This window comes from Hydra vulgaris, chromosome 15 (assembly GCF_038396675.1).
Source record: "Hydra vulgaris chromosome 15, alternate assembly HydraT2T_AEP".
In the NCBI taxonomy this organism is placed as follows: domain Eukaryota; kingdom Metazoa; phylum Cnidaria; class Hydrozoa; order Anthoathecata; family Hydridae; genus Hydra; species Hydra vulgaris.
In genome coordinates, this window is record NC_088934.1 from 33,111,045 (window position 1) to 33,122,823 (window position 11,779).

An 11,779-nucleotide genomic window follows, 5' to 3' on the forward strand; every position below is an offset into this window, starting at 1 on the left:
ACAACAGTTTCATTTTGTGGCAAAATTGAGTTTAAATAATTAATTCAAATAAACATGGAGCATCTAAAAGAGAACGATGTTAGAAATGTGATTGGAAATTTTTATAAACAAAACATAAACAGTGGAAAGAAATTTACAGTGGATCATTTTAAGAAAATGGGAATCACTAAATCTACAATTTATGACATAATTAAAAGGTCTGAAAATAATTTGCCAATGAATAGAAAAATTGGTTGCGGTAGAAAACCTTATGATTGCAAGAGCAGAAGAGAGAATCGGGATTTCGCAAAGAAAATTGGCACTAAAATATAAGATAAGCGTTTCATATGTAAATAGATTATTAAGTATGCATGGACTAAAGTATACCAAAAGAAAAAATGCACCAAAAACAACAGAAAAGCAAGAAATTAAACAAAAAAAAAACTTATTAAAACTTTCAAAAACTTTTTTCAAGCCATCAAATGAGTTTGAAATCATCATGGACGATGAATCTTATTTCTGTGTAAATGGTGCAAATTGTTCACAAAACTCTGGCTACTATACAAAGGATAGTTCTCAAACTGATCCTGACATTAAATTCAACTTCAAAAAAAAGTTTGACGAGAAAGTTCTCGTTTGGATTGCAATCACTCGTTTTGGTCATTCATCGCCTTATTTTGCTGTAAAAAACTGTGCACTGGATGCAAAAACTTATTCTAAAGAATGTATTACAAAAAGACTTCTTCCATTTATAAATTCCAAGCATCAAAACATGAAAATTTTATTTTGGTCTGACGGAGCGAGATGTCATTATGCAAAACACACATTAGAAACTTACAACACTTTAGGCATTAACTTTGTCGACGCTAAAGATAACCCCCCAAATGTACCGCAGTTAAGGCTAATTGAAAATTTTTGGGCACATTTAAAAGCAAAAGTTTATGGAAATGAATTTACTGCGAAAAATCTTGACCACGTTAAGAATAGAATTCGATTAAAGTTGAAAGAGTTTGATCCAGACTACTTTTTCAACCTAATGGATTCAGTCAAAACTAAAGTTCGAAAAGCCGCTGATTTAGGACCACTTTCGGTTATAAAATAGTTAACAATGTACAGTCACTCATTTTAGTTAAAATTTTTGTCAAAAATTGATTAATTTTGTATTCAATTAAGAACAATTTTTCATTCCGGATTTTTTGTGAACAGACGTTAATTATGAAATGTAATTACGATGTTGCAAGATATTTTGCATTTGTGTACACATTGCAAACATTGATTTGTGTAAAATTGTGCCTTGTTGCAAGACTTTTTGCCAGCACTGTATATATATATATATATATATATATATATATATATATATATATATATATATATATATATATATATATATATATATATATATATATATATATATATATATATATATATATATATATATATATATATATATATATATATATATATATATATACATATATATATATATATATATATATATACATATATATAACATGTAAATATTGGTGGTGTCATTAAAATTTTAAAACTGAAAAGACAATTATATCATTTTAGTTAATGAAAGTTGTATTACTGTTTTATTATAAAGTTACTAAACCATACTATAAAGTTACTAAAACTATTAAATATACATTAAGTAGTTATTTTACTTCTTCAGATACTAGTAACATGCAAATAATATTTTTTTTAAATATGTGGCTATGAAAATAGCCGTTTTAGTAGTCATCTCACTTCCTCTTTAATGTTCTTGTTTCACAATTAAGGGCGTTTTTTAATTAATGCTCTTTATATATATCAATTTTGTTTGACTTTTTTAAGTCTTGAAAGCTTTCTGTTTATGTTTTGCAAAATAATATTTTCGAAATTATACATACAGAGTTAGACAATCACGCACATTTTTATTGTGCGTGATTGTCTAATTCTGTAATCCAATAATGCTATAATTCCTTTTGTATTCCATCTAGCATTCCTAATATTTGAAAGATCCTTAAAACTAATTTTGGCTAAATCTTATTTTTCTATATAATATCTGCAATGACGCCGTAGCTCACACAAAAACTTCATGTCATCTTATCATATCACTGCTGGTATGCTGATGATTAAGGTTGAATGTTTGAAATTTTTAATCAAAACATCATAATTTTGTATCAGTTCATCAACAAAAAAATATTTTATATTTGGTCAAAATATTTTGTCTTAAAATATTTAATCTATGACATGCTTCAATAAAAAATCTAACACATTATGCTGGCAACCAATATATTGTGGAACTTCCAAATTCCTGGCTATAAACTCTTTTTTTAAATATGCTCCAACACCACCTTTTGCTCCAGTATTTGTGTTTGTTGTGTCACAAATAACCACTTTTATTACTTCCCATATACCAAATTCATTTAGCAAACTAACAATGCTGAAACAGTTGTTTTGGCTTTGCCATCCTCTAAAAGCAAGGCTGACAACTTTATTTCTGGATCATTGTTTTTTAAAACTACAACTGGCATTTCTTTTTGTATAATGTTCTTGCCATCAAAATAAAGTGCCCATAAATATTTCTAAAATAATTCTTTTTTAAATCTTTTTTAAATTTATTAGCTTCTTTCATAACTGCTTTGTAAATACCTGCCAATGTTGGAATTGCAATATTAATACCTTCTTCTGACAATGGATAAATTGATGACTTTTTTGCTCTGGTGTATACTTAGCTTTACATTCATCACTAAAGAAACAGCTGAAGCAGTTGAAGCTTTTCTTTTTCTTTTAGGTCTACCTAAATTGCTAGTAGATGGGGAAAAATCATCGTCAGTCTCGCTTTCACCGTTATTAGTCAGTGATTTCTATTTGATGCATGGTTTTGCTGACAACAGTTACTTTATTTTTGATACATTTAGATGGATAAGTTGGAACAATTTTTGAAGTAACATATCCTACTTTTCCACTACTTTCAACTTGCACTTTGTAAAAAATTTTTCTACAATACTCAGCCTTACACCTTTTTTGTTTGTAATATCAAATAATAGTTTATTATAATTGCTGATACTGATTATCTGTGCCTTCTGATCTCTGTGGTATTTATTCACCAAATTTTCAACTTTTCTTGAAACAGATTTTTCTGCTATAGCTGGAAAATTCAGTTTGGCCCATAATGAAATTAGTTTACAAGTGATAACTTTGTATCTTTCAAAACCAGATTTCTCTAGGAAGCCCAAGTAATTGAACCTCCCTAAAACAACTAGTGCATTTGGAATTCTAATTAGATTGTCAAGTGTTTCTTCAATTTTATTGATTTCTGTTCTTTTTGGCTTTGCTTTCTCATAATGAACTGAATTGGTTTGCCAAGTTTTCTTGTTTTTATTTATGACACCACTGCTTATTTTATACATCCCTACCGTAAAAAGATTTAAATAATGAAATATTCTTTATAATTTTAAATAATGAAATATTCTTTATAATTTTAAACATATTTTAAAAAATGTACTTGCACATTGAAAGATAACTTTAGCAAGGTTTTGTATAACAAAAAAATAACTTAAAATTACTTAATTAATTGATACGAAAAGTAAACTAGTATATATGTATCACTAAATCTATATCTATATTTATATATATACATATATTTATATATATATATACATATATATATATATATATATATATATATATATATATATATATATATATATATATATATATATATATATATATATATATATATATATATATATATATATATATATAAAGGGTTATTCAAAAATAGGTTAAAAATTTAAAAAGTGCCCTAGCTTATGATCTACTCTGACCCCAAGTTAGTACTTAAAAGATCTACAAAATTTTTTTTTGAACATTGGAAAAAACTTTCCTGGAATCTTTAAATCTCAACCAATTTAAAAAATAAACTAGTAACATGGTAATGAGTTCTATAACTTAAGTTTAAGGGGCTCTTTTCATAAATATTTCATAAATATTTCATAAATATTTTAATAAATAAGTTTAAGGGGCTCTTTTCATAAATATATATATTTTTTAAATATTTGTTTGAATACAATTATAAAAAACAGTATCAATAAAAAACAAAATTATTGATAGAAATCATTTAAAATCCAATGCTCTGGAGTAAGCTTCATTCAATAAACCTAAGACTTTCCATGACCAAGCATGTCAAATATAATCCAGAACTTTTCTGTAACTATTGGAACTAAACTAGGAGTCTCATCCTGTGAAAATTTTGAGCTCATCAGAGTGTCTTTATCCAACACCTGTCATTTTAAGGAATAATCCTGTATAAAGGCTTGTTTTAGATCAAATAATCTCTTAGCCATGTAGCCACGCTTTTTACATTTTTGATCCGCAATTGCTATAATGACTAAATATGGATCAAAGTACTAGGTATGTCGGCCTATGGATTTAGAAACAGCTTGAGCCCGGGCTTTATTTGATTCCTCAAACCTATTTATCTGCCAGTTTGTTTTCACGTCCTTATAGTTAAGGCTTAGATTTATCAATGCTTAATTTAAAAATAAATAATATACCAATTTTAAGTATTTATTCAAAATTATATATTTATTTTTAAGCAATTACTCAGACCGTGTACCTGCGTTGGAGTTGCGGAGCGGAACTTAGCTCCGCTCTAAGAAACCATTCAGTGTAAAAAACGGAAAGGAACTTTGTCAGAAACTTTTTTCACTTTTCAGTTATTTAATCCCTGCTCTCTTAATTGATTTTAGGGATTTTTCCCATAAATAGAAACAGTTTTAGGTAAATTAAACTTTTACCCATGAATCTAGCATGATGAACAGCTCCAGGATTGTGAAGATTAAATCTATCGGTTAGTGACATTACCAATGTAAGTTTAGCCAATTAACAACGTAAGTTTAGTCAAGTAACAATATAAGTTCAGCCAAATCCTGACAATCTTTACGAAACTTTTCATCCTAAACAAACTTTTTTGATAAGTTATAATAACTTAAATAACTTACAACAAGATTATAAAATGGAAAATTGTAAGTAAAGTACTACTTTATTATACTATTTTTTGGAAACAGTAATGAATAATTAGATTTAATTTAACTAATTTATAAAGCTTTTATTACTCACCTTCTTAAAAACCTTAGTACAAATTGTATATCTAAAAAATTGAATAGTACTAACCCTTTGTTTATTAATCAAGGAATCAGCAGAAATTGACAATCTTTTTATATCTTGATTTTCAGTATCTAGATCATTCCAATGGTTCTTAAGAACTTTAAATAATTTATTCTCTGGTCATGAAAGTGCTTGGATAAAGCTCCCAAAAATGGGTAACATGACGATTAAAAATATGGCGTTGACAATGATTCTGCTTCAGGCTGTTCAAAAACTCAAGCAGGAAAGTTCTTTCTTAAACGTCATCAGTCCTAATTTAATCAGCACTTAAATTAGTTTTTATTTTTCCTGGTAAACTTTTAATTACTTCTTTATTGGTTGAAGTTGAACCCACATTAGTTGGAGTTAAATTAACGTATTTAGCATAATAAACTCGTTTAGTATCTTCAAAGATCGTATCAACAATTGAGCTTTTTTTTTCTTATAACGCATTGATGCAGCATTTCCATACATCCTCTAATAGGATCTTCGTCGTTTTCAGATTATTCCAACATCAAGTTTTAATAACCATTGTTAAAATCCTCCTTTCTCACCATGTGCCCTCATATTTTCTATTTTTTAATTTAATATTTATATATACTTTGTATTGAAAATGAGCGATAGTAAAGAAAGCTGTATAGATGGTGAAATTTGTACCAGTAAAGAACTTTTAAGTAATAGCAATGACAATTTATTTGATGAAGGCACAAAAACTTTAAAAAAAAGTATTGCAAAAATATTATTTTAAACAAATATAAATATATCAAGTGGTAAGAGTTTCTTATTTTAATTTTTATGGAGACTTCGGTTTTGATGGCGATGAATATGTTGATGGTGGTGATGGTAATGTTTTAGATGATTGGATTTTTAATTTATGAGACGACCACGACTCTAATGTTGTTCAGTTTACTGGTGAATCATGACTAAAGCACTTAATTTCACCAGAATCTAATTATAATGATTTTTTTTACACCTGAAATTTTGAAAAACATAGTTACTTTTACTAATAATTAAACTGAATCGCAGATTCAAAATAATCAAGAACATTTATCAACCAACATCAAAAAGGCATAAACGGATAAAAGAGGGAAAATCAATCTTTTAGAGATAAGAGCATTCCTTGAAGTTGTAATCAACATCATCTTATCAAAAAAGCTAACCTTAAACTGTATTGGAATATAATTCATCCTTGTGCATCTACTCCTTGGTTTGTTACCCACTTCAATCGTAACCAGTTCCAACTTTTGCTTAAATTTCTTCATTTTACAGACATCCAAGTGCCAGATAAACAATCACTAAATAATATTTATAAAGTTCAGTTTTTAGTTGAACATTTTAACAACAAATTTCTTTGTTATCATTATCCACACAGAGACATTTCTATAGATGAGAGTATGGTTAGCTTCAAAGAAAAGACACCACATCTGCGTCAATATATGCCAAACATACGTCATTCTTGCTTTGGGATTAAATTATGGTGAGTTTCAGACAGCACCATTAGTTGTTTAAGGCAATTTAAAATTTATAAATAAAGTAAAACACCCAGATGAACAGTAGCAATTGCATATGGTGTGATTTTTAGTTTAGTATTCCTTTCTCGCCAAGCTAATTTCCTCCATCAAGGTCATCGTATTGATATTAGCAATTATTATACTTCTCCTCAACTGCTTTTAGATCTGTATGCTTATCAGACTACTGCAACAGGGACAGTGAGAGTCAACAGGAAAGGCCTATCAGAAATCTGCATTAAAATAAAATTAAAAAACAAGGAGACTTGCCAACATAGAAAACCCTGTGGCATACCAAAATGGTAAAAAAAAATCTATTGCTAAATATCTACAGTTGCCAAAGCAGGTTTAACTGAATTGTGTAACAGATATGGGTGGTGTGGATTAGGGTGATGTATAGCTCTATGTGTACTTATCAGAGCGTAAAACAATAAAGTGAACAATAAAAGTTAGTTTTTTTCTATTTGGAAGGGCAATATTAAATAACTATTTGGTAGGGCAATATTAAATAACTATTTGGTAGGGTAATATTAAATAACTATATATTGTATAAACTCAATACAAATGGACAGCTAATGTCAATGATAAATTTTATTATGGCAAGAGTGGAAAGTTAAGCAGGAGTTTATGTTCCAGTGAAAGTAATTTCAAAAAGACGAACATTTAGAGAGACTGAAGTAGCTAGAATTTTAATTGTCCCATACCAAATTCCCCAACATACTGCAAACAACAATCCATTATATGGTCAGAATCTTGTAAAAATTTGTGCAGGAAAAATAATAAAATATGCAGCTGGACACCAAACTTGTGTCCGCACAAGTTTGTAGTTTTAGTGATGTGGTGTTGGACTGTGCCCAGCCTGTTTTTCTAATTACCACAAATAACGGTTGTCCATTAACTTCATTAAACTGCCTTTAATTCTATATAACCTTCAAAAAACTAAATTTCAAAAAAAGTTGTTTAGTTTGTTTTTCCTTATGTTTTTTTCCAATTTTTCTTTCCCCGTTATTTTTTAGTTGAATTTTTCTGAACATCATATGGATTTTATCAAACGCTCGAAGGGTTAAAACAGTTAAATTGGACGTCAGTTAAACCGTAGCTTAGAGTTTTAAATAAGACTTTTTGCATATAACCATTTAAATGCTAGAGTATTCTATTTTAGCCTATTGCAATCGTTATAACAACCTTAATTAAGCGACTTAAATTACTAATAATAATAAGAAACTCGTTTAGAAAAGCCTAGAAACTAAACGTCAAGTGGAGTATTATTATTTAGACTAGAAAGTCCGAACCAGTAATACAGATCATGTAGACTTGATACGCACCTCTCACTCATTCTTTATTTGTTTTCAAAAAAGTTACAGAAAATGGTAGAAAGTAGTGATCTTAGCATCATTAGAGATCTTTATTAACATTTCCTCTTGCATTTTTTGAGTATTATATGCACATTTCTTAACGCAGTGGATTTATTAAAACTTGACTTAATTGATTATTTTGGCACCTATAGTAATAGTAATAGTAATATATTTAAATAAGTCCTCGTAGATAAAATGACAAATAATTAAAAACCAAACAAACAAAACCAACAAATTATACAAAAATTTATGGTTTTTGAAATATAAACTTTAAGTAAAAAAAAAAAAAAGCAATTGTTATTCATAGGAAGTAAGTTGATAAAAAATTGGGAAAGGGGAAAAAAGATTGTTTTCATTTAATTAAAGTTTACATCTATGACAAATAGCATCTAAAAAGCCAATACTTGTAGCTGCTAAAGCACGAATTAATTAATAAACGTGCAGCTCATCTTCAGTAAAAGATGTACTGTTTGCAGCTGGAGAAAAAAAATACTTGTCAATTCTATTCTTAAATGCGTTAACTGACGGAACCTTTTTGCATGCTGAGTCAGCATTGCTAACGGCAAGTTATTCCAATCATTGACAATACGATTTGTAAAATAATTGTGACGAGCATTATTATATGTGAATTCACGCATTAGGACGTTGGAAGATGATCTGCGAATTAGTGGATTATGCCAATTGATACTCTCAAAACTGTTTTTTTGCTTAAACTGTTGGATTAAGTCGCCACGTCTCCTGCGAGTTTCCAAAGTAATAAAATTGAGCCGACAACACCTTTCAGCGTAAGGTAATCCTATTAAATCATGAGGTACTTTTGTTGTTTTGTGCTGAATTTTTTCGATTTCTTTGATGTCACCTTTTAAGTAAGGACACCATACCGGAATAGCGAATTCCAGGTGCGGCCTAACATACGTAGTGTATAACTTACTCCAAACTTTCATATCTCTTGATATGAATGTTTTTTTTAATAGGCCAAGTATCATATTCGCTTTACGTGTTGCAACCTGTATGTGTTGATTCCATTTTAGATCATTATATATGAAGATACCCAGGTCCCTCTCAATATCCGTTGCCTCAAGAGTAAGTGATGTATTTCCATCATTCATTACATATTCATAATTACTATTTCTATAACCAAGGTGTATAACTTTACATTTTGGAACATTTAATTCCATCAGCCATTCCTTTGACCATTCTGTGACAATGTTTAAATCATTCTGTAGGATCAGGCGATCAGCATCGTAAAACTCAGGTCTTATTTCTTGTTTAGTATCGTCGGCATAGATTTTATGAACTGGTTTTAATTTATCCGTTAAGTCGTTTACATAAATGATAAATAATGTTGGACCAAGTACAGACCCTTGAGGAACTCCGCTTAGAACATCGGTCCAGTCGTTAGAGTGTTCACCTAAAACAGTTCGCTGTTTTCTACTAATCAATTGCCATTAATCCCATATGCTTTCAATTTATGAAGTATTCTACGGTGAGAAACTTTATCAAACGGTTTCGTGAAGTCCAAAAATGCAATATCGACAAAATTTCTTTTACTTAACGCTTTCTTGATGTAGTCGACACTCTCCAATAAGTTAGATGTGCATCCTTTTTTGGACATAAATCCATGTTGATTATGTGAGTTGCAGCTCTTTTTTTCAAGATATTTAGTTATCTGTTCCCTGATAATCTTTTCCATTTCTTTACATGGAGCTTATGCGATAGACACTGGTCTGTAATTAGCGGCATCAAGACGACTTCCTTTTTTAAACAAAAGTAAAGTAAGAGGGTAAGTCATTTGAGCTGCGCATTCTTTAAGTACCTTTGGACTAATGTTATCAGCACCAATAGATTTATTCGGGTTCAAACCTTTCAAACAAGCTAGCGTCGCTTCAAAATTAATAGTTATATCGCCTAAGTCTTCTTGATAATGCCTTCTCTCAAAAATAGGTAACTGACTACTTTTATTATAATCAACAACAACTGATTTGAAGTGCTCGTTAAATTTGTTTGCGATATGTATTCCCTCTGTTAACGTTTCACCTTTTGCATCAGATATAGCACTAATAGGTACATGAATAGCCTGTTGCGCCTTAGCATAAGCCTACACCCTTTTAGGATTACTTTTATCTGATGCTAGTTGTGCTTCAAATACTCGAACACGACGTTTACATGCTTTCTGCACTTGGCTTCTTAGTTTCCTATATTCACGAATAAGTGTCGCTGATCGCCAGTTAGTCGCAAATAAGTAATTGCCCAGTTGTTTTTTTGCTTTATCATAGCCAGTACCTCCTTATTCATCCACGGCGCATTACGGGTGGTATGGACTTTTTTTAACGAAATAAATTGCTTGCTGAGTTTATTATATTTATTGCAGAAAAGTTCATAGCACTCATTAGTGTTTTTATTTTCAAATAATTGCTTCCAGTTAGTTTCCATAATCTTTTTACCGAAATTTATATAGTCACCTTTACTAAATTCATTTTTTTTGTTTGAGAAAGTAGTCTCATTTTTAGAAAGGACGACATAATCCCAACTTAATATGCGATGACCTTGTGACGAATTACCTTACGGCAGAGAGCTAGATAAGTTGATTACTCTTGTTGATAAGTCTGTAATATTTAAATCCAAAATGTTTTTTGCTTTACCATTAGACGCTTCGAATGTTGAGAAATCAACTAATTGTTCTAGGTTATGATTAGCCAAAGTATCAAGAAAAACACTTGCCGCACTATTTTGACCACTTAGTAATTCGATCTTGTCATCATCGTGCCATTTGATATCCGGAAAGTTGAAATCACCTGCTAGTAACATACAACTATACGCTTTTCTATCAACAGCTTGCTAAGCCAATATAATTGTTTTATTTATATCATTTATATTTGATAAAGGTGGTCTATAGACAAAACCAATAAGAACAATTTCGTTACCGATTTTAATTTCACACCACATTTGTTCGGAGTTGCTGTTGTTTAAGATCTCTCTTAGATGACGATCAGATACCTCATTCACGACTAGATCACGCTTGATGTAGATAGCAACACCTCCACCGTGACTAATTCGATTTTTCTTTACTATTGAGTAGTTGTTCAATTGAGAAGCAGATATTTCAGTAAATCATGTCTCAGAAATAAAGATTAAATCACACATGTTTATGTCACAAAGAGCAGATAATTCGTTCATTTTATCCAGATTAAGAGAAGTTTCGTTAGTATAAAAACATTTTTAAAATGTATTTTTAGGGTTACGTTTAGCAGATTTTATTTTTGTATTTAATGTATTTAAATAAATATTTGCAGGTAAACACTTTGATTCATTGTGTTTTTGCAATTCTGGCTTCTTGTGCATCTCTCCATTTCATGAAAGGATGCTTTTTACGTCCATTGATTTCAACTTCCTGTGAGACATCAATGCATCGCAATTTATCGCTGCGGATATAATATCAAAGCTGTAGTTTCATCGTCTATTTATTGCCTTTTTTAACTTGAGGCTTTGAAAGTTTGTTCTGTTTTGTTAGTTACGTCAGGTGTTGGCAATTTATTTTAATTAGAGACACTTTTTCCTTAAATAATTTTTAAAAAACTTACCGAGAGCCGCAAGGATGTTAGTGTAAAAAACTAAAAATTATTGTCAACAACCTAATATTTTATAATATTCGATCATATTTTAATGTTTAATATGCCTTTTTTTTTCATATTGTAAATAAATAATAAAACCAAAAAGTTGAATAAAAATGAACAAAAAGGTTTTAGAGACTTATTTCGCTAGTATGGGTGAGTCAAAAATTACAAAGCAAGTTTTTCCTTT

At 29.6% G+C, this 11,779-nt stretch overlaps 1 protein-coding gene across 1 annotated transcript; it reads left to right on the forward strand.

The window, feature by feature from the left end:
- Positions 1–346: 346 nt before the first annotated feature.
- LOC136091896 (uncharacterized) lies at positions 347–1,081 on the forward strand. The gene has a single exon (XM_065819611.1). The coding sequence runs from the start codon at positions 347–349 to the stop codon at positions 1,079–1,081; it is 735 nt and encodes a 244-aa protein (XP_065675683.1).
- The last annotated feature ends 10,698 nt before the right edge of the window (positions 1,082–11,779 follow it).

Excerpts from the sequence above, each read along its gene's own strand:
- LOC136091896 (XM_065819611.1), top strand. The coding sequence starts at position 347 with ATGCATGGACTAAAGTATACCAAAAGAAAAAATGCACCAAAAACAACA.